This window comes from Phyllobates terribilis, unplaced genomic scaffold, assembly GCF_046119375.1.
Source record: "Phyllobates terribilis strain yellow unplaced genomic scaffold, ASM4611937v1 Scaffold_5__5_contigs__length_657084704, whole genome shotgun sequence".
Classification (NCBI taxonomy): Eukaryota; Metazoa; Chordata; class Amphibia; order Anura; family Dendrobatidae; genus Phyllobates; species Phyllobates terribilis.
This window is the reverse complement of record NW_027362765.1, coordinates 39,134,245-39,158,272: the sequence shown is the minus strand read 5'-3', so window position 1 is coordinate 39,158,272 and position 24,028 is coordinate 39,134,245. Positions and strand designations below refer to the sequence as shown.

At 46.4% G+C, this 24,028-nt stretch overlaps 2 protein-coding genes across 2 annotated transcripts in view; both read left to right on the top strand.

The window, feature by feature from the left end:
• LOC141270661 (gastrula zinc finger protein XlCGF66.1-like) overlaps nt 1–24,028 on the top strand; it is a 268,510-nt gene that overhangs the window by 74,227 nt on the left and 170,255 nt on the right. The gene's annotated exons all lie outside the window — the stretch shown is intronic.
• The window catches only part of LOC141270690 (uncharacterized), a 174,626-nt gene that overhangs the window by 113,653 nt on the left and 36,945 nt on the right, over nt 1–24,028 (top strand). The window contains exons 12-16 of the mRNA XM_073680789.1: nt 5,929–6,078; nt 6,208–6,387; nt 6,462–6,585; nt 6,669–6,766; nt 6,960–7,050. Coding sequence (XP_073536890.1) covers nt 5,929–6,078; nt 6,208–6,387; nt 6,462–6,585; nt 6,669–6,766; nt 6,960–7,050 — 643 coding nt within the window. The remainder of the gene's footprint in view (nt 1–5,928; nt 6,079–6,207; nt 6,388–6,461; nt 6,586–6,668; nt 6,767–6,959; nt 7,051–24,028) is intronic.

Genomic DNA, 24,028 nt, shown 5'->3' with positions numbered 1-24,028 from the left:
AAATGACCATTCAATATGATTCTCCTCATCAATATGATTACAGCCATAACTAACATGTCCAGATTTTTTATTATTTTAGAAGTGAAAAAAAAATCAAAAGTTTCCAAAAAAAATTGGGTGGGTTTTGTCGTGATTTTACTAGACTCGTAACCTTTTATTTCTCTAGTCACCCTCCACGACAGCACCATAGGAGAATACTCCCCATACCTTAATAAGGACAGGAAACACATGAAGAGGTTAAATAGGCCCCCCCACTTCCTGTCTCCAGTGTTTTTTTCCTGTCCCTACAGGGCATGAGGAGGTCCTCTTGCGGTGCTCTGTGGCCCGTTACAGACACTGCTCTTCACCCACCCATGGGCCGCTGAGGACGATCGTTGCGGCCTTCCGCTCTGTGATGCTGCTCCTGTCTTCCATGGATTCAGGACAATCTGCCCTTCCTGCACCTTCGAGCAAAGCAGGGCGGCATGGGCCGGGGGACTCCCGCAGCTCCTCGCCGTCTTCCTTCCCTCTCCTCCACGCGCTGGACCAGGGGTGGTAACTGGAAGTGACGTCGGACGCGAGGCGCAAAGTTAAGACCTCACTTCCGGTTGCGTTCCACAGATGAACGCACCACCGGAGCACGCTGTAAAAGAAGATTCTCATTGCACTGGCGAGCTCTGCGCATTGCCGAGACCCAGTTTCCGGTGGCGCTTAGGGAGTCAGCGCACCGATAATCAACAACACCTGAGGACGCCGTCTAGGAGGCAGTCCTGAGACCAGGAGGGGGAACAGCATCCTATCAGAATACAGCGCTGGGATCTCGCTTCCTATATAGGAGCCAGATGGAAGACATCACAAGGTAGGACCTGGCCATAATGGAGGGTGATCGTACTTTGTGCTCTGCTACTGCAGAAACCGGCGCTGTCCCAGACGCAGTAAGTACCTGGCTTAGGGGGTCTCTTTATCTTTGGAGCAAGGTTTCCTATTGAATCCATATTTATTAGCCTTCTGTCCATTTATTTTAGGGAGACAAGGAACTTGCTACAAAAACTAAAGACAAAGGATCCCATAAATGTGCCATTTGTCTTAAGAAATTGTCTTCTTCATATTAAAAAAACCTATGCCAAAAATGCACGGATAAAGTTGTCAGACAAGAACAGCCCTCCCTGATAGAAGAGTTGAAGAGATTAGTCCGGCAGGAGGTCCAATCTTTTATGGCTGCTTTCTCCCAATCTCTTGCTACAACTTCTTCAGGAGCAAAAAAGAGGAAGTTGCAGTTGGAGGAAAAGTCTGACTTGGACTACCAGGAGGATCGGGAATCCTTACCCAATGAGTGGGGAGAAGAAGGCAGATCAGTCTTGGAGGCTGACCAGTCCCAAGGCAGTAAAAAATATCTGTTCTCATCAGAAAACATGGAAGAGCTTTTTGCAGTGGTAAGAACCACCATGGATGTTGAACAGTGGACTGAGCAGTCTCCTCAACTTCAAGATGAACTTTTCGGTGGTCTTAGATCACAAAGGAAATTAGTTTTTCCGGTCCATGAAAGCATACATAAACTAATACTCGACAAGTGGGAGCTTCCGGAAAAACGCCTATCAACACCGGCGGAGTTGAAGGATAGATTCCCTCTGGAGGAGAAAATATCCAAATGTTGGACGGAGGTGCCCAAAGTGGATATCAAGGTAGCTAAAAAGAATGCCCTTCTTTTCGAGGACTCTTCCCAGTTACGAGATCCCATGGATCGCAAAACGGAGCGTCTGCTGAAAAAATCCTGGGAAACCTCAGCTGCATTATTAAATGCAAATGTGGTGTCTACCTGCGTAGCAAGATCAATGTTCTAGTAGCTTCAATAGCTGAAGGAACATATTAGTGCAGGTACATCAAGAGAACAGATCTTGGAATCCATACCTCTTTTACAAAGTGCTACTGGATTCCTAGCCGATTCTTCCACGGAATCGGTGAGAATGGCAGCCAGATCTTCTGTACTGTCGAACTCAGCAAAGGCGTGCACTATGGCTGAAGCTGTGGAGTGGAGATATTGCTTCCAAGATCAAGCTCTGCTCTATCCCCTTCAAAGGGGAATATATGTTCGGACCAGCTCTGGACGAGTTGTTAGAAAAGGCAACAGACAAGAAAAAATCATTGCCCGAACCAAAGACAACCAAAAAGCGGTCCTTTCGTCCCCCACAAGATCAAGCCCCTTCATATAGGAGAAGAGGGAAAACTGGACACTGTAGTTACCCTAAAGAAGGCATCTTCCTCTCCCATTGGCAACGCCAAGGAAAACAATGACGTCAGGTCAGTAGGAGGTTGAATTTCCAGATTTTTCTCCCAGTGGCAGAATATTACAGAAAATCAATGGGTGCTGCAATCTGTCCGGAATGAGGTGAAGATAGAGTTCTCCTCCAGACCTCCACATATCCTGAGGGTTACTACTCTACCATCTCAAGAGTTAAGAGACGTCTTATCATCAAATCTCTACAATCTTCTCACTGCAGGGGTAGTGTCTGCAGTTCCAAAAACATAGTGGGGAACGGGACCCTATTCCCTGGTGTTCCTTATTAAAAAAAACAAAAAAAACAACGGAACACACCGGATGATAATAAACCTAGAACCCCACAATATGCACATAAAATACAAAAAATTCAAAATTAAGTCAATAAAGACGACCATTCCATTGATAGACAAGAACTTCATGATGGCATCCATAGACCTTCAGGCTGCCTATTATCATATTCCTATCCATCCAACACATCGAAGGTATCTAAGGTTTGCTGTAACTCAGGGAAGTCGAGTTCTGCATTATCAATTCAACGCTCTACCTTTCGGCATCTCTTCCACTCCTCTGATTTTTACCAAAATAATGGCAGAGGTAATAGCATCCATCAGACACAAAAACATTTGTATAGTGCCTTACCTCGACGACCTGTTACTGATAGGCCAATCAGAGTTAATCCTCAAAAAACAAATACAGGAAGTCCTAGATCTTCTTACATCCTTGGGGTGGCTAATAAATTACAAAAAAGCCAATCTGACCACTTCCTCAGAAAGGATCTTCCTGGGAATACTATTGGACTCACAGCAACAAATGTCCCTATTGCCAAAAGACAAACAGGAGATCATAAGGTACAAAGTAACAACCTTGCGAGATCAGAGGAAAATATCTTTACGATTTGCCATGTCGGTGTTGGGGTCGATTACGTCTTGTATCCCGGCGATAGCCTGGGCTCAGGCCCACACAAGGACTCAGCAAACCCACATTCTAAAGTGCTGGGATGGGGCTCCGGGATCCCTAAACAAAACTATTCACTTGCCAGGGCAAGTTAAAGCCTCTGTCTCCTGGTGACTCACCCCAAAAAATCTGCGCAGAGGGGTAGCCTGGGATCAGACTCCCCTATCATCAGTCACAACAGATGCCAGCAAAATAGGGTACCCACATAAAGGTATACTCGGACAACGTAACCACGGTGTCTTATCTACGACACCAAGGGAGCACGAGGTACGAGTGTATAAAAACAGTCTAAGCATGATCTTTGCATGGGCGGAACGACATGTTCTTTCCCTGTCAGCATTCCATCTGAAGGGATCTTGCAATGTCCAAGCAGACTTTCTCAGCAGGATGACGTTACATCCAAGGGAATGGAGCTTGCACAACGAAACGATCCTCCTGCTAACAAAAATATGGTCTACCAGAGGTAGACCTATTCGCCACTCGTCAGAACGCGAAAGTGAAAAACTTTTTTTCTTTAAACCCTGGCTTGGCAGTGGATGCATTTTCATGCCGGTGGGACTTCAAAATGGCTTACGCCTTTCCCCCGATTCCTCTCTTACCAAAAACCTTGCAGAAAGTCAGAAGAGATAAAACAAAAACACTACTAGTAGCTCCACACTGGCCCAGAAGGAACTGGTTCGGGACCCTAAACATTCTGAAAGTAGATGGTCCTCTAACTCTTCTACCGACCAACAACCTTCTACATTAAGGGCCAATTTTTCACCCAGATCCTCAGTCTTTACAACTGGCGGCCTGGCTTCTGAATCCAACATCCTAAAATCAAAAGACCTTTCGGATAAAGTGATAAAATCCCTTCAAAGGACCAGGAAACCAGTGACCAACTCCATCTATAGCAAAATTTGGAAAGTCTTCACGTCGTGGTGTGGCTCTATCCCGCCAGATCCTTGGCATCCAAATATAGCACAAATTCTCGATTTCTTACAAAGTGGACTTGAGAAAGGCCTGAAAACCAGTACCTTGAAGGCCCAGGTAGCGGCACTTAGTTCATACTTCGATGAAAACCTTGCAGACCACTGCTGGGTGAAAACGTTTATGGTTGCAGCTTCTCGCCTTCAGCCCAGGGTCCTTAACTTGGTCCCAGCCTGGGATCTCAATATAGTTCTCAAAGGTCTCACGTTGCCTCCCTTTGAGCCTATAGAAAATATAGACATTGATAAGCTATCCTGGAAAACGGCCTTCCAGGCCATTATCTCCCCCTAGGAATGGTTCTTTGGCATTCCTCCTATGGTGCTGTCGTGGAGGGTGACTAGAGATATTAGAATTAGTCTTACCGTTAATTCGGTTTCTAGGAACCCTCCATGACAGCACGGGTAATCCCATCCTACTTTTTTGTCTGTTCTTTCTTGTAAATAAAAAGTTGAAGCAGTCCTACCCCTGTGGTCCTTTGTAAAACACTAGAGACAGCAAGTGTGTGTGCGTATGTGTGTGGGGCTATTTAACCTCTTCATGTGTTTCCTGTCCCTATTAGGGCATGGGGAGTATCCTCCTATTATGCTGTCGTGGAGGGTTCTTAGAAACCCAATTAACGGTAAGACTAATTCTATTTTTTTCAGCCGAGGCAGCTGTGTGATGGCTTATTTTTTGCAGGGCAAGACAACATTTTTATTAATACCATTTTGGGATAGGTGTGACTTTTTGATCATATGTTCCAGCCTTTTGTGGGGAATTGTGGCAATTCAAAAAACGTAGTTTTTGGCATTATTGAACTTTCTTCATTTACGGGTTGTTTTTATATTTTGATAGATCTGACTTTTCTGAATGCGGCGATACCACATGTGTATTATTTTTATATATATATATATATATATATATATATATATATATATATTTTTTTATGTTCAATGGGGGAAAAGGGAGGCGATTGAAACATTTATTTTCATATTTTTAAAATATTTTTTTTACTTTTCTGTATATAAGAATATATGCTAATGTGCCAAGGTAAAAATAAACACTGCAAACAGACCTGAAGTTGTGAGTCCAAAGGAGTCCCATTCAAATCTGTCAGTGTCATTCCCCTGTGCAGGGAGACGACCTTGAAGTCTGTATCAGTAGGTAGCCATGGAGTTCAGTGCGCTCTACTGAGTAAGTGGATCAGACTGAAGTCCGCGGTCCTTTCAGTACACAGCATTCCAGACGGTCACTCTGGATGAAGCCTCCCATGATACAAAAACTGCCACCAGATGCTATGGTGACGTCACCAGCTACGGACTCCTATGCAGGCAAAAAAGGGGCATACCTTGTTAATTAGAAACAGCTTTGGGCTGATAGAGGAGTGCACAGTCAGAAATGGAGGCAGTCATAACCCTCAATAGTAAACTACAAAAAACTGACCAGCACCTCCGCACAGAAGAAAGCAAATGTGAACAGGTGCAAGGTGCCATAACTGAATAATATACACACAAGAGAATACGGCAGCCTTTGTGAGCGCTGGTCACATAATATCTCTACAGCCAATCAGCATATGAAGCAGTGACCAAAGTAGCCAGTGAATGGGGACAAGCTGACTGTCACCAATTCATCTAATATTCCTGTGTATATGACCTAACAATACAACATCTACACGTTCTATCTCCTCATATGTTCCCTTATCTCCAGTAATTGTGTTATTACACGGTATTCTTTATGATATTACATCGGCTCATCTTCTTCCCATTCAGATCCCTACAATATCAGATCCTCTCAGTGGAGATCTTCTATACAAGAGCATTTTCCTGATTGACCCTTCAAGGATGGATAGGGACAGGGACAAGATGGTGGAGAGGATATTACACCTCACCCTAGAGATCCTCTTCCGGCTTACTGGAGAGGTGAGAGATTCTGATGACATCACATTACATCATTCTTATCTATGGGAATAACAGATGGACAGAACTGGAGAGGTGAGGACTCTGGAAATGTCTGTAGTGAGATTTATTAATGTGTCTCTCCATAACCAGGATTACACAGTAGTGAAGAAGACCTCTAGTGATCGCTGTCAGGACCCTGTGTCTGAGGGATGGGGAAGACCCCTGAGCCCAATCACGGGGCCTCCAAGTCATCCCCTGATACATGAGGACATCAATGACCAGAAGATCCTAGAACTCACCTACAAGATGATTGAGCTACTGACTGGAGAGGTAACACTGCTGGGACATTATACAGTAACGCTATGAAGGGATCAGGGGGGTGACTATATAATTGTATGTGTTAGGTTCCTATAAGGTGTCAAGATGTCACCGTCTATTTCTCCATGGAGGAGTGGGAGTATTTAGAAGGACACACAGATCTGTACAAGGACGTCATGATGGAGGTTCCCCAGCCCCTCACATCACCAGGTAATAGACAGGACTATATACACATGGCCTATAATTATCTGTATGTAAAGAATGAATTCAGTCCCTGTATGTTTTTCCTCCAGTTCTATCCAGTAAGAGGACAACACCAGAGAGATGTCCTCGTCTTCTTCTTCCACAGGACTGTAAACAAGAATATCCAGATGTTCCTCAGGTTCAACAGGTAGATGGAGAGAAGGTGTCATGAGATCTCCCTTATGATGTGTAGACAGCTATGAAGGTCTTGTGTTCAGTCTTATCCACCAGTATTATATGTTTTATAGTTGTGTAATGAGAACGGTGGAGATGGCAGGATTAGAGCTGATCATAGATGTGACTTCTCCATCTGTCTGTGACTTTTACAATATTTGTTTCAGGATAAAGATCTGCCCAATATTAATACTACAGAGACATATGTGAGCGGTGATGAGTGGTGTAAAGTGGAGATTCCTACATATGACTACCCAGGTGAGTAGTAACTAATCTGTAGAGAAGTCACAGATTCTTCTCAGTCACTGAATGTGGCTCTCTTATCTTCGGTGTAGTCTGGCCATATTACAATCAAGCAGTCATCGTTCTCCTGCTAAACCCTAACTGTCCCCATGACTTTGGGCATTGGAAGTCCTTCTGTTGGAGTGAGACCTGTTCCGGCCAGAGCTTGCTGCCCGGAGAATGCACCGTACTACCTGGAATTAGAAGATGCTGACCCTTACCTTCCCAGATCTCTAAACTGCAAAGCCAAGTGACAGCGTAGGTAGAATGTGCTGACAGCATAGAAAATCATGTGAAGAAAAATATATAATATATTCCGTATGGTGGACCTTGCTCTTATGACGAGACACCAGTCCAAGTCCTTTTTATTTATATGTTCAAATATAAACAGTAGACACACAAACACAAGAAATATAATGCAATTATCTTTTTTTCTTCTTTCTTTTTCTATTTAAACATTTCCCCGACACCCCCCAATCAGAGGAGAGAAAAGAAGAGAAAACCCATCAATCAATAATTCTTGCCTAAACTCTTTTCTTCTACTTTTCTCAGCAATTATTTTTTTGTTAGAAAACTATATTTTTAGAAGTTATCCAGTCCTTAAAAATCATTCCCCTTGCAGATAACAACAGTGAAGTAATTAGATCCTTAGTAGGACAATCCATCTAGACTCCTATAAAAAAATGAAATGCCAAAACAATATTCAGCCTCTCAGCAACAAATGTGATAACTGGTTCTCAAACGTCCCTGATTTCCTGTCAGTCCCAATACATATGAGATAGATCTGCCGCCTCCGAGTTACCCATGAGATATTTAGGATATTTTTTAAAAATCAGATGTTTTTTATTAAAAGTTTTTGAATATAAACATTACAATACACAAAAGTACCCTCACAAGTTCCCGATCCCTCCCACCCCAACAAAATACAACAATATATAGTAAAGTACAACATAACCAGTAAAGTGGATTCACGGTTCAGTAAAGGATAGGAAGGATGGAATGGCCAGTAATTTACCATTTGTCAGAATGTATAAGAAATTTCGTCATTTGCTAATATAGTACAAATAACATTGATACACATGTACAGTGCCATGAAAAAGTATTCATACCCCGTGAACTTTTATATGATATACTAACACAAAGTAGCAAGTATTTGTGAAGTGTAAAGGAAATGATACATGGTTTTCTAACTATTTTAAAAATATAAATCTGAAAATTATGAGGTCCGTTTGTATTCAGCCCCCCATTAATCAATACTTTCTAGGACCACCTTTCCCTGCAATTACTGCTCCAAGTCTTTTGGGGTCGGTCTCTACCAGGTTTGCACACTTAGTGGCTGAAATGTTTGCCAATTCTTCTTTGCCAAGTCGCTCTAGCTCAGTGAAATTGGATGAAGGCGTCTGTGAGCTGCAATTTTCAATTCTTGCTACAGGTTCTCAATGGGATCTAGGTCTGGACTGTGACTGGGTCATTCACACACATGAATATCCATTGCAGCTCTGCCAGTATGTTTAGAGTCGTTGTCCTGCTGGAAGGTGAACCTACGTTCAAGTCTTTTGCAGCCTCTAATAGGTTTTCCCTTCAGGCTTGTCCTGAATTTAGTTCCATTCAGCCTCCCTGTCTCCGCTGAATAAAAGCATCCCCACATCATGATGCTGCCATCTCCATGTGTGACGGTGGGGATGGTGTTTTCAGGGTGATGTGCAGTGCTAGTGTTCCTTCACACATAGTGTTTTGCATTTAACCAATATAGTTCTACTTTGGTCTCATTTGACCTAAGCACCTTCTCTCCCATGCTCGCTGTGTCCCCTACATGGCTTTTTGCAAACTGAACTTTTGGCTTGCTGTCAAGAATAGCTTTCTTCTTGCCTCTCTTCCATAAAGGCCAGATTTGTGGAGTATACGACTAATAATTGTCCTGTGGACAGATTCTCCCACCTGAACTGTGGGTCTCTGCAGCTCCTCCAGAGTGACCATGGACCTCTTGGCTGCTTCTCTAATTAGTGCACTCCTCGCTGGGATGTGTGTTTAGGTGGATTGCCATGTCTTGGTATGTAGTTGTGCCATACACCTTTCTTTTTTGGATGATGAATTGAACAGTGCTCTGTCAGATGTTCAGAGCTTGGGCTATTTTTTTTTATAACCTAATCCTGCTTTACTCTTCTCCACAACTTTATCCCTGACCTGTCTGATGTGTTCCTTGGTTTTAATGATGCTATTTGATCCCTAATTTTCTCAAACTTCTGAGGCCTTACAGAACAGCTGCAGTTATTCTGAGAATAAATTACACCCAGGTGGATTTAATTTACTAATTATATGACTTCTAGAGGTCACTCAGAATTTTCTTTTGGGGTATTAGACTACAGGGGGCTGAATACAAATACACGTCACAATTTTCAGATTTATATTTTTATTTAATTAGAAAACTACAAATCATTTCCTTTACACGTCATAATTGCTTGCTACTTCGTGTTGGTATGTTACATAAAATCCCAATAAGATGCATTTAAGTTTGTGGGTGTAACGTGAAAAAATTTTGAAAACTTCAAGGGATATGAATACTTTTTCAAGGCACTGTATACCTTCAGGAATTCTATATTACAGGATTTAGAAGCTTAAAGTAGACCTAGAGGGTATCTTTGCAGTTCTCGCGATGCACAACCAAATCTATCAATCCAAAGGGCCCATCGTTTTTCAAACTTGGTGATAGCATTTCTCTTTAGATAGATACCTCTGTCCAAGTTCAGCAGCCAGTTAATCTTGTTTATGAAGTCTGGGATTTGGGGGTCTGGTCGATTATCCAATGTTGAGCTATTATTTTTCTAGCCATGGATAACATTCAAGAAAAAGCAGTTTTATCATACTCGTCAATAGCTAAATCTTCAATATATTCCATATGCATACCAAAGTAGTGGCGTCTAATTGTACTAAGTAAATTCTATGTATACTTTCTACTATGCCCTTCCAAAAGGATTCCAAGTTAGGACAAGACCAAAGCATATGCAGCAAATCTGCTGAGTATCTTACATCTAGCATGTAGTGAATGTGGTCTAAGCCCAATATCAAGAAGGAAGTTATATAAACTTAACGTATCACATATAGCTGGGAGAGGCTGGGAGGTTCACTTAAAGGGGTTTTCCCACGAACAAAGCTAATTTTAACCCCTTAATAACATCTGACGTACTAATACGCGTCTGTGCCCTGGGACTTAAGAGCCAGACCCATATTAGTACGTCATGGCGATCGCGCGCGCACACAGGCTGTGCGGGCGCGATCGCCGCCGGGTGTCAGCTGATTGTCACAGCTGACACCCGGTACTATGTGCAGGGAGCGGTCCTGCACCGCTCCCAGCACATTAACCCCCGCGATGCTGCGATCGAAGTCGATCGAAGTCGATCGCGGCATTGCGGGGGCAAGGGGAGGTGATCGGCGATACTCACCTCCTCTTCCGGCTTCCAGCGCAGTCTGAAAAGGCTTCCCGGGTGTTGCCATGACGACCCGATGTCGTCATGACAACATCCTGGTCACCAGAGAGCAGGAAGATTGCTTGGGCATGCGCAGTGCATCTCCAAGCAATCTTCACACTGTGCACTTCTGACAGCCTTCATGGCATAGGGATGGTGCTTCATTCCTGTGCCATGCAGGCGATCAGAAAAAAAAAAGTGAAAGTCCCAGAGTGGGACAAAGTAATAAAGTGTATAAACTGTGTGAAAGTGGAAAAAAAAAAAAAAATGTGCAAAAATATTATAAAAAAATAAAAAAAATAATACACCAAAAATAAAAATATAATGTACCCATCAATAAATATTATTATAAAAAAAAAACAAAAAAAAACAATAAAAGTACACATATTTGGTATCGCCGCGTCCGGAACAACCTGACCTATAAAACTGTCCCACTAGTTAACCCCTTCAGTGAACACGGTAAAAAAAAAAAAAAAAACGAAGCAAAAAACAATGCTTTATCACCATACCGCCAAACAAAAAGTGGAATAACACGCGATCAAAAAGACGCATATAAATAAAAATGATACCGCTGAAAACAAGCCGCCATACAGCTCCATCAGCCGAAAAATAAAAAAGTTATAGCTCTCAGAATAAGGCTATGCTAAAAAATATTTTTTTCTATAAAATAGCTTTTATTGTGTATAAGCGCCAAAACATAGAAAAATGATACAAATGTGGTACCGCTGTAAACGTACTGACACGAAGAATAAAGCTACCTCATCAATTTTACCACACGCGGAACAGAATTAAAAAAAAAAAAAAAAAAAAAACAATTCCTGAATTGTTGGTTTTTGTTTATTCTGCCTCCCAAAAATCGGAATAGAAAGCGATCAAAAAATGTCACGTGCCTGAAAATGGCACCAATAACAACGTCAAGTCATCCCGCAAAAAACGAGCCGTCACATGACTGTCTGCCAAAATCTGGAAAAATTATAGCTCTCAAAATATGGCGATGCAAAAACTAGATTTTACAAAAAATGCGTCTTTTAGTGTGTGACAGCTGTCAGTCATAAAAACCCCATATGATTCTGGCATTGCTGTAATCACACCGACCCGAAGAATAAAGTCGTCTAATCACTTATACCGCACAAGGAACGGCGTCAAAAATAAACTCTTGGGTTAGGATTGGGCTAGGGTTAGGGCTGGGTTTGGGGCTAGGGTTGTGCTGGGGCTAGGGTTGTGCTGGGGCTAGGGTTGTGCTGGGGCTAGGGTTGTGCTAGGGCTAGGGTTGTGCTAGGGCTAGGGTTGTGCTAGGGCTAGGGTTGTGCTAGGGTTAGGGCTGGGGTTGGGATTTTTTTCAAAAGTAAGAAAAAAAGATGACGATATGGCGACTAGTGTTGAGAGCAAGTGCTCGCTACTTGAGTTTGCATCGGGTGCTCTGGTATGCATTGAGTATCGTGGGTATTTGAGTGACATGCTCGAGTCTCTGCCCCATATGCTTCGCGGCCAAAAAACTTTACGGGGATTGCCTGCCATGCACGAGCGATCCCCGCATGTTTTTTTTTGGGTGTCTAATAACCGTGAAACATGCGGAGCAGGGACTCGAGCATGTCACTCGAGCACACGCCGTACATGGTGCATACCTGAGTACCCGATGCAAACTCAAGTAGCGAGCACTTGCGCTCAAGAATAATGACAACTTATTCAATATGATGACCTAATGTAAACAAATTCTGTGCCGTACCTCTGGGTTCAAAATGTTCACTATACACCTTAATAAAATCCTTGAGGGGTATAGTTTCCAAAATGGGGACACTTGTGGGGGAGCTCCACTGTTTAGGCACATCACGGGCTCTCCAAACGCGACATGGTGTCCGCTAACAAATTGAATGGAAAATCGGCTCAAATTGTTAGCGGACGCCATGTTGCGTTTGGAGAGCCCCTGTGTGCCCAAACATTGGAGCTCCCCCACAAGTGACCCCATTTTGGAAACTAGACCCCCCAAGGCACCTATCTAGATGCATAGTGAGCACTTGGAACCCCCAGGTGCTTCACAAATTGATTCATAAAAATGAAAAAGTGAAAAAAAAACCACTTTTTCATTTTTATGAATCAATTTGTGAAGCACCTGGGGTTCCAAGTGCTCACTATGAATCTAGATAGGTGCCTTGGGGGGTCTAGTTTCCAAAATGGGGTCACTTGTGGGGGAGCTCGAATGTTTGGGCACACAGGGACTCTCCAAATGCAACATGATATCCGCTAACAAATTGTCGGCTAAAAAGGCTGACTCCTTTCTGCGTCATACTTGGGAAGCTGCAGCAGGAGGCCTGAAGCCAGCGGTAGCGGGCACCTGTGTGGCAAGATCCCTAATGGTGCGGCTCCAACAGTTGGAGGACCAGCTTAAGGATAAAAAGGTCTCTAGGGATAGAATCCTTTCAAATCTACCCCTAATGCAGGCAGCATCGGCCTTCCTGGCGGACTCTTCAGCAGACTCAGTCAGGCTTTCGGCTAGAGCAGCAGGTCTATCTAATGCTGCCAGACGGGCCTTGTGGCTCAAAGGTTGCCCAGGCGACCTACAGTCAAAGCATAAATTGTGTTCCCTCCCGTGTGATGGTAGACTCCTGTTTGGCCAAAAGTTGGAAGACCTTTTAGCAAAGGCGGGCGATAAGAGCAAAGGGTTCCCAGGATTTTCAGGGGACTCAAAAAGGTTTGGTTTTCGGAGGAGGAAATTTAATCGGGGTCGCCCTCCAGGAGACAGGAGAAGATGGGAGACCAAGTCCAAAAAGGAGTCGGGCTATATGTTTGGGGGACCGTCCTGAAATACAAAGAGATCCTCCCAATGACGCCATGCCGGAGGTTGGGGGGAGGCTTTCCCACTTTTTTCCAGCTTGGAAAGCAATTACAGCAAACCCCTGGATTTTGAACATTGTAAGTGGTGGCCTGAAGATACGGTTCAGCCAGATCCCTTGTCGGACCTTTGTGGTTACCCCCAAAAGGAAGGTCCAGGAAGAACAGATAACACTGGAAGCAGAGATATTAGAGCTAGTAAGGAAACGAGTCCTTCTCTAAGTGCCGATACCACAAAGAGGGAAGGGATTCTATTTCCCTCTGTTCATGATAAAAAAAAAACAACGGGTCCCTAAGGACCATCATCGACTTCAGTAGTCTGAACCAGTTAATAAAAAATCAGACCTTCAAGATGGAGTCAGTGAGCTCGGCAGTGAAGCTCTTACACCACAATTGCTTTATGGCAGTAATAGACTTGAAGGACGCATATTATCACGTCCCAATTCATCCAGACTACCAGAAGTATCTGAGAGTAGCCCTGTTCATTCAGGAAGAGCTGAGGCATTTTCAGTTTGCTGCCCTACCCTTCGGCCTCTCCATAGCCCCGAGAATATTTACAAAACTAATAGTGGAAGTAACAACCTTTCTACGAATCAAGAATGTAGTGATCGTGCCCTGTTTAGACGATTTCTTAATAGTAGGGAAATCAGAAGTCCACTGCTCCAGTCAACTTCTAGAAGTCACGACAGTGTTGCATCAGCTAGGGTGGTTGGTAAATTCCCAAAAGTCAAAACTAACCCCCTCAAGAACTCAGACCTTCCTAGGTCTAATCCTAGATTCTCATCTCCAAGCCTGCTTCCTCCCAGAAGACAAGGTCCACAAATTGCTCGTTTTAGTCTTGAAAGCCATGCGATCTCCAGTGATGTCCCTAAGAGAGGCAATGTCCCTCCTGGGCTCTATGACGGCCTGTCTCCCAGCAGTCAAATGGGCTCAGGGGCATATGAGACTTCTTCAGTGGGAGGTCCTGTCAGCGCAGAGGTCCTTCAACGGGCATTTAGAAAGCAAGTTCTCTCTCTCTCCCCAGAAGCTGTAATTCCCTTTTGTGGTGGAAAGACAGGGGAAATCTGACCTCAGGCGTACAGTGGTCCAGACCAGTCGATTGGGTGATTACGACCGATGCGAGCAGTTCCGGATGGGGGGGTCATCTGGCAGAGCTCTCAATACAGGGTCACTGGACATACCACGAGATGGGGGCATCCTCAAACATAAAGGAGCTTTGGGCAGTAGAGAGATCCCTCATAGGCTTCCTTCCTCACATTCAGGGTCACCACGTCCAGGTCAGGTCCGACAACCGGACATCAGTAGCCTATGTGGATCATCAGGGGGGAACAAGATCACGCTCTCTGATGGCTGTGGCAGACAGAATCCTTCATCTGGCAGAGCGACACCTCCCATCCCTCAGTGCCCTTCACATAAAGGGGGTAGAAAACGTAAAGGCAGATTTTCTCAGCCGCCATACCCTAAGACAGGGGGAATGGAGCTTAAATCCGGAGGTCTTCCAACAGATTGTCCAGTTATGGGGGCAGCCAGACATAGACCTGTTCGCCACAAGAGCAAATAGGAAGGTAGACAGATTCTGTTCCTTAAATCCAGCAGAAAGTCCCCATGCTGTGGATACCCTCCAGATCCCTTGGAAGTTCAGGAAGGCCTATGCCTTTCCCCCGTTAGTAATGGTTCCAGTAGTGGTGAGGAAGATTCGGGAGGAAGGCGCAAGGGTAATTCTTATAGCCCCTTTTTGGCCCAAGAGGCCTTGGTTCTCCCTGCTCCGACTAATGTCAGTTTCAGATCCCTGGGTTCTACAACAGAGGCCGGACCTTCTCATTCAGGGACCAGTATTCCACGCCCAAGCCAGAGGTTTCCATCTTGCGGCGTGAAATTTGAGAGGTCACTACTAAGTGGTAAGGGGTTTTCACCAGGGTTAGTCTCTACTTTGCTGGGTAGTAGGAAACCAATAACGACAAAAAATTATAACCGAGTCTGGAGTAAATTCCTAGAATTTATAGATACCCCATTATCAGACAAGCCTCCAATCAGGGGAATCCTGGAGTTTCTGCAAAAGGGGCGCGACCTAGGTCTAGCCACGGGGACTCTTAAAGTTCAGGTGTCGGCATTGGGGGCGCTCTATAATTGTAACTTGGTGGGGAACAGGTGGGTCTCGAGGTTTGTCAAGTCCTGTGCCAAAGCCAGACCGGTTCGGTCCCTAAGAGTTCCTTCCTGGGACCTGAATTTGGTCTTGAACGCACTTACCAGTGACCCATTCGAACCCCTACAGGATGTCTCTCCAAAGATCCTCACCCTTAAAACCATCCTCTTTGTGGCCTTAACGTCTGCTCGTAGGGTGGGTGACCTGCAGGCCCTTTCGGTTAATCCTCCCTACACACAAATTTATGATGATAGGGTCACCTTGCGTCCAGATCCAGCATACCTTCCCAAAGTGGTATCTAGATTTCACTGTAACCAGGAGATTGTGCTTCCCTAGTTTTGCAGCTATCCTAAAAACCCAGGGGAAGTTATCCATAACCTAGATGTTAGAAGATCACTACTACAGTACATTAACGTGACTAGTGTATGGAGGAAGGACCATTCCTTGTTCCTGGCCTTTCAGGGGAATAGGAAAGGTCACGGGGTGTCCAAGGGTACCATTTCTAGGTGGCTTAGGGAGTCCATTTGTCTAGCATATACGTCCACAGGAGTTCCGGCCCCGGACAATGTCAGGGCTCTTTCCACCAGAGCCGTCGCAACCTCCTGGGCGGAAAGGGCAGACGTCTCAATCGATCAGATATTTAGAGCTGCTACTTGGTCTACACCATCCACCTTCTTTAAACACTATCTGTTGGATCTGGCCGCCTCTGACCTTACCTTTGGGAGAAGGGTGCTTCAGGCGGTGGTCCCTCCCTAGGGTGCTCATAATTCTCCAAAATTCTCTCCAGGTGTGCTGTCATGGGTGAGGGGAAAACACCAAGGTTACTTACCGGTAGCCATTTTTTCCTGAGCCCATGACCGCACCCGTAGTTTTCCCTCCCTATTTTTTCTGTTTCTCACACCCTGGTGTGCACTGTTTTGGGTGTTATATATATGTATATATATTGTAGGTGTTGGTTTTATGCCTAACCTCTTTGGGAGGTCCTCTCAATGCTCTGTAAACAACTGAAGCAAGGGAGAAGTACCGCCCTTTTATTTCAGACGGTTTCCTGTCCTTGGTGGGGCGGATCCCTCTCTCTCCAGGTGTGCTGTCATGGGCTCAGGAAAAAACGGCTACCGGTAAGTAACCTTGGTGTTTCATGACTATGAAAATTGTACATTCACACTGAAGGCATCAAAACTATGAATTAACACATGTGGAATTATATACTTGACAAAAAAAGTGTGAAACAACTGAAAATATGTCTTATATTCTAGGCTCTTCAAAGTAGCCACCTTTTGCTTTGATGACTGCTTTGCACACTCTTGGCATTCTCTTGATGAGCTTCAAGAGGTAGTCACCGGAAATGGTCTTCCAACAATCTTGAAGGAGTTCCCAGAGATGCTTAGCACTTGTTGGCCCTTTTGCCTTCACTCTGCGGTCCAGCTCACCCCAAACCATCTTGATTGGGTTCAGGTCTGGTGACTGTGGAGGCCAGGTCATCTGGCGTAGCACCCAATCACTCTCCTTCTTGGTCAAATAGCCCTTACACAGCCTGGAGGTGTGTTTGGGGTCATTGTCCTCTTGAAAAATAAATGATGGTCAAACTAAACGCAAACCGGATGGAATAGCATGCCGCTGCAAGATGCTGTGGTAGCCATGCTGGTTCAGTATGCCTTCAATTTTGAGTAAATCCCCAACAGTGTCACCAGCAAAGCACCCCCACACCTCCTCCTCCATGCTTCACGGTGGGAACCAGGCATGTAGAGTCCATCCGTTCACCTTCTCTGCGTTGCACAAAGACACGGTGGTTGGAACCAAAGATCTCAAATTTGGACTCATCAGACCAAAGCACAGATTTCCACTGGTCTAATGTCCATTCCTTGTGTTCTTTAGCCCAAACAAGTCTCTTCTGCTTGTTGCCTGTCCTTAGCAGTGGTTTCCTAGCAGCTAATTTACCATGAAGGCCTGCTGCACAAAGACTCCTCTTAACAGTTGTTGAAGAGATGTGTCTGATGCTAGAACTCTGTGTGGCATTGACCTGGTCTCTAATCTGAGCTGCTGTTAACCTGCGATTTCTGAGGCTGGTGACTCGGATAAACTTATCCTCAGAAGCAGAGGTGACTCTTGGTCTTCCTTTCCTGGGGCGGTCCTCATGTGAGCCAGTTTCTTTGTAGCGCTTGATGGTTTTTGCAACTGCACTTGGGGACACTTTCAAAGTTTTCCCAATTTTTCACACTGACTGACCTTCATTTCTTAAAGTAATGATGGCCACTCGTTTTTCTTTACTTAGCTGTTTTTTTCTTGCCATAATACAAATTCTAACAGTCTATTCAGTAGGACTATCAGCTGTGTATACACCTGACTTCTGCACAACACAACTGATGGTCCCAACCCCATTTATAAGGCAAGAAATCCCACTTATTAAACCTGACAGGGCACACCTGTGAAGTGAAAACCATTTCCGGTGACTACCTCTTGAAGCTCATCAAGAGAATGCCAAGAGTGTGCAAAGCAGTCATCAAAGCAAAAGGTGGCTACTTTGAAGAACCTAGAATATAAGACATATTTTCAGTTGTTTCACACTTTTTTGTTAAGTATATAATTCCACATGTGTTAATTCAAAGTTTTGATGCCTTCAGTGTGAATGTGCAATTTTCAAAGTCATGAAAATACAGAAATTTCTTTAAATGAGAAGGTGTGTCCAAACTTTTGGTCTGTACTGTATGTCTCAATTGAAAATATTTATAACATTGAGAATGAGATAACCCCAACTGTTTGTAATTGGGAAAGTTCCTTAATTAGGTAATCTGTTAACCCCTTTATGACGTCAGGCGTAATAGTACGCCTCACGTCATAACCCACTATTTGGTGCGGGCTCTGGCGCTGAGCCCGCACTTTTCCAGGCACATTTCAGCTGATATATACAGCTGACATGTCCCCGCAACAGCCGCGGGTGGAATCGCGATCCTCGCGTGGCTGTTAACAAGTTAAATACTGCTGTCAATCTCTGACAGCGGCATCAGATGCTTGTAATTGGCCCCGCCTATCGGCGACCCCATCACGTGATCGCGGGTCACCGATGGGTTGGCATGACAACCTGGGGTCTGCAGGAGACGCCTGTGGTTGTCACTGTCAGATTGCTATGAGCGCCACCTAATGGTTGGCGCTCATAGCAAGTGAGCAAATCTGCTACATACAGGCGATCTGCTCATCACCTGTGTGTAGTACAGGAGATCTGACAATTGCTGCTTCTAGTCTCCCATGGAGAATATTGAAGCATGCAAAAAGTGTTAAAAAAAAAAAGTTTTTAAAAATATAAAAAAAAAATATATAAAAGTTTAAATCAATTCACCCCCCTTTCGATCCCTTCAAAATAAAACAATAAAAAAATAAAATACACATATTCGGTATTACCGAGTTCAGAATCACCTGATCTATCAATATAAAAAAAGAATTAATCAGATTGGTTAACGGCATAACGAGAAAAAATTCTAAACGCCAGAATTATGCCGGAGCACTCACTTAACCGGGATTGATGGCCTGGGGTGTACTAATACGCCCCAGGCTTTAAAGGGGTTAAGTGAAGGAAAAAATTCTGAATATTGGAAAAAAAATGTTTTCCCTTTTGTGTTGACATTTTCTGAGACCCCTTTATTGGTTAACTTTTTTTGGTATCATTTTGGCCTACATAACATTTTGTTGCTGATGTGTTATTCCAGTATTTTTGGGAGGCAGAACGAACAAACAGGGTCGACCATCATGCTCTACTCGTTCGTGCTCTGAGGTCTAATGTTTGATTGTCAGCTGGTTTTGTCCAAATAACTTGCAATTTCTATGTATAGTTGTAACGGGTCTGGGAGGCGGAACCTCTGGGCTACAATACAAGGGGGCGGTCCTTGTAAGGGAGCGGGTGGCGACCAGGCAGGTAGTCACAGGAGGTGACCAGGACAGTCTCTGGGTGTACGGGCAGGAGGACACGGCAAGTGATCGGGGCAGTCTCTGGGTAAAGGGTAGGTACGACCTGTGATGGCTGAACCTCCAGGTAGGCTAGCAAGGCAGATGGAGAATGTGTGCTCCCAGGTGAGCAAGCGAGAGTCTCTGGAATAGCAGGTGGTCACAGCACGTGACGGCGGAGCCTCCAGGTAGGCAAGCAGGCAGGTAACGGAGAAGCGCTCCCAGGTGAGCGGGCAAGAGTCTCAGGAATAGCTGGTGGTCACAGCACGTGACAGCGGAGCCTCCGGGCAGGCAAGCAGGCAGGTAGCGGAGAAGCGCTCCCAGGTGAGCGGGCAAGAGTCTGGAGTAGCTGGTGGTCACAGCACGTGACAGCGGAGCCTCCGGGCAGGCAAGCAGGCAGGTAGCGGAGAAGCGCTCCCAGGTGAGCGGGCAAGAGTCTGGAGTAGCTGGTGGTCACAGCACGTGACAGCGGAGCCTCCGGGCTGGCAAGCAGGCAGGTAACGGAGAAGCGCTCCCAGGTGAGCGGGCAAGCTGGTCCATAGACAGACTGACCGGAGTTGTAAGGCAGACCGTCGGACCTCAGGCAAGCAGGCAGGTAGCTGAGGTACGCTCCCAGGTGAGCGGGCAGGCTGGTCCTTAGACAGACTGACAGGAGTAGTAAGGCAGACCGTCGGACCTCAGACTAGCAGACAGGTAGCAAGTAATCAGGCAGGAATCTGACAGGTAACTGGCAGGTAACTGGCAACGGGACCTGAGGGCTGAAGCACAGGTTAGACACAGGTGCAAACAACATTGCTCGGGCACCTCCATTTTGGAGGAGGTGCCTTATATATGATGAAGTCCTCCGGCCATTGGCCGGGGACTCCTTAGGACGGCGCGCGCGGCCCCTTTAAGAGGAGGGGAGCGCGCGCGCGCCCTAAGCACAGGGGCCGGGAAGGAGCGCGCGCTGAGAGCAGAGCGGGAGGAGGACGCCGGGAAGGAGCGCGCGCTGACAGCAGAGCGGGAGAGGGACGCCGGGCACGGGGCAGAGCGGTGAGGGGAGCAGCGTCCCTGCCTAGCAGAGGGCAGGGACGCCGGCACTACAGTACCCCCCCCTTTAGGCCCCCCCTTTTTTAGGCCAGACAGAAATTTAGCTAGGATGAGAGGGGCATGGATGTTCTCCCGGGGCTCCCACGTTCTCTCCTCAAGACCAAACCCCTTCCAATCTACCAGAAAAAAGGTCTTTCCTCTTACCCTTTTGGTGGCAAGAATGTTCTCTACCTCAAACTCGTCCTCAGCAGAAACCGGAGCAGGAGGCGTACCTGTAGACTTGGAAAAAGAGTTAAGTATCACAGGTTTGAGGAGAGATACATGGAAGGAGTTAGGGATCCGTAAGTTGGCCGGGAGTTTCAATTTATAGGCCACCGGGTTGATCTGACTGGTGACCTCCAGAGGTCCGATGAACCGAGGCCCTAACTTGTACGAGGGTATCTTGAGTCGAACATATTTAGATGAGAGCCAGACCTTATCTCCTGGACGAAATTGAGGAGGATCCAGGCGTTTTTTGTCAGCGTGTCTTTTCATCCGCTCGGACGACTGAAGGAGTGCGGATCGGGTACTCTCCCAAATGGAGGAAAATTTGCTAACGAGAGATTCCGCAGCCGGGTTGTCCACCGAGGTGGAGACAGGAAAAGGAATCCGAGGATGCTGACCAAAGACTACAAAAAACGGGGATTTGGAGGAGGATTCGCTCTCGTGATTATTGTAAGAGAACTCGGCCCATGGTAGGAGATCCACCCAGTCAGAATGGTGGGCATTAACGAAGTGCCGGAGGTAACTGGTCAGGTTCTGATTGATCCGCTCCACTTGACCATTGGACTGTGGGTGGTAAGCGGAAGAGAAGTCCAGGGTGACGTCTAGAAGTTTACAAGTGGCTCTCCAGAAGCGTGAGGTGAACTGTACCCCACGATCCGACACGATGTGGAGGGGCAGGCCATGAAGACGGAAGATGTGACGAATAAAGTCTCTAGCTAGCTCGGGTGCAGACGGGAGGCCTGGCAGGGGAACGAAATGAGCCATCTTGGAGAAGCGGTCAGCGACCACCCAAATGACCGTACAACCGGCAGAGAGTGGGAGGTCAGTTATGAAGTCCATTGCAATATGCTGCCAGGGGGCAGCAGGTACTGGGAGCGGAAGGAGGCGACCGGCTGGCAGATGTCTCGGAACCTTGTTGCGGGCGCAGGACACACAGGCAGAAACAAAGTCTATTACATCCTTGTGCAGGGTAGGCCACCAGTAGTGCCGGGAAATAAGCTGGAGGGTCTTCTTCTGACCAGCGTGGCCAGCCAGTTTAGACGAGTGACCCCAGTGAAGGATCTTCTCCCGATCAGGTACTGATACGAACGTCTTTCCGGGAGGGAGACGATTTAGACTCACGGGAGCCACCTGCATTACTCTGGCGGGATCGATGATGTGTTTCGGATCTTCCTCGAGATCAGATACCAGAAAGGATCGAGACAAGGCGTCCGCCTTGACGTTTTTGTCAGCCGGGCGAAAATGAAGGACAAAATCAAAACGAGCAAAAAACAAGGACCACCGGGCTTGGCGCGGGTTAAGTCTCTGGGCATGCTGGAGGTAAGCCAAGTTCTTGTGGTCAGTGTAAATTATTACCGGGTGAAGAGCCCCCTCAAGCAGGTAGCGCCACTCCTCCAATGCCAGTTTGATGGCCAATAACTCTCGATCTCCTATGGAATAATTGCGCTCAGAGGAGGAGAAGAGTTTAGAGAAGAAGCCGCAAGTTACCATCCTCCCGGAAGAAGATTTTTGAGTAAGTACCGCTCCAGCTCCAGAGGAGGAGGCGTCCACTTCCAGGAAAAACTGCTTGTTGCCGTCCGGGCGATGCAGCACCGGGGCGGAAGAGAAGGCCTGTTTTAAGGAAAGAAAGGCTTCTTCTGCTTCGGGCGGCCACTCTTTGGGATTAGTACCCTTACGGGTGAGCGCGGAAATTGGGGCAGTCCGGGAAGAGAAGTGTGGTATGAAGAGGCGGTAGTAGTTGGCGAAGCCCAGGAACCGCTGAATGGCCTTCAACCCCTCCGGTCGGGGCCATTTCTCGATGGCAGACAGTTTCTCTGGATCCATTCGTAGGCCGGTCTGAGAAATAATGTAGCCCAAAAACGGAAGCGAGGTCTGCTCAAAGAGGCACTTCTCGTATTTAGCGAAGAGGTGATTCTGCCTGAGCCTGAGCAGGACCTGACGAACATCCCTCCGGTGAGTCTGGAGATCCGGAGAGAAGACCAAGATGTCGTCCAGGTACACCACTACGCAGGAGTAGAGAAGGTCCCGGAAAATGTCATTGACCAACTCTTGAAAGACGGCAGGAGCGTTACAGAGACCAAAGGGCATTACCAGATATTCATAGTGGCCGTCCCGGGTGTTGAATGCCGTCTTCCATTCATCCCCTTGACGGATACGAACCAGGTTGTACGCCCCACGGAGGTCTAGTTTGGTGAAGATTCTAGCCCCCCTCAGACGATCAAATAATTCTGGAATGAGCGGAAGGGGGTACTTATTCTTCACCGTGATCTGGTTTAGGCCTCTATAGTCTATACAGGGACGGAGAGAGCCGTCCTTCTTTTTGACGAAAAAGAAGCCTGCTCCCGCCGGGGAGGTAGATTTCCGGATGAATCCCCTGGCCAGATTCTCCTCAATATATTCGGACATCGACCGGGTCTCAGCAGCGGATAAAGGATAAATACGCCCACGGGGAGGAGTAGTACCGGGTAACAGGTCGATGGGACAGTCGTATGGTCTATGAGGGGGTAATGTCTCTGCCTCCTTTTTATTAAAGACATCAGCATAAGACCAATAAGGAATTGGAAGTCCAGGTAGATTAGCTGGGGTAGGAGAGGGACGGACGGGATGGACGGGAACCAGGCAGGTCTTATGACAGTCTTGTCCCCAGCGAAGGACTTCTCCGGTTTGCCAGTCAAGCACGGGTGCATGTCTCTGGAGCCAAGGCAGACCTAGCAAGAGGGCGTGAGAGAGTCCAGGCAGAACATGAAAGGAGATACTTTCAGAATGCAGCATTCCCACCTGCAGAGTAATGGATTCGGTGATGAGTTGGATGGGGCGTGGTAAGAGCCCCCCATCCACGGCCGCCACAGACATGGGTACAGCCAGAGGTTTGGTGGGGATGCGGTATTTCTCTACCAGGGACTGTGAAATAAGATTCCCGGCTGCTCCAGAGTCCAGTTGGGCTAGTTCGAAATAACGGTTCTCCCCGTAGACGATTGAAACTGACAACAGCAGGGATGGAGAGGATTTATTCTTGTCTAGGTGGACCTCTCTGAGCGAACCTAGACACAGGCGTTTCCCGACCTCTCCGGGCAGGCATGAATCCGGTGCTCCTTACTGCCACAGTAGAAGCAGGTCCCCTCGGCACGGCGTAAGTCCTGACGGGTCTTGACCATCTTGGTCTGGTCGACCTGCATAGGCTCAGGAGGGTGTACCTGGTTAGAGACAGAAGGAGTGACGGGTTTCTGAAAAGTAGGAGCTAGACGTGGTAACCTCCTCTCACGGGTGACCTCTCTGGCACGCTCCTGGA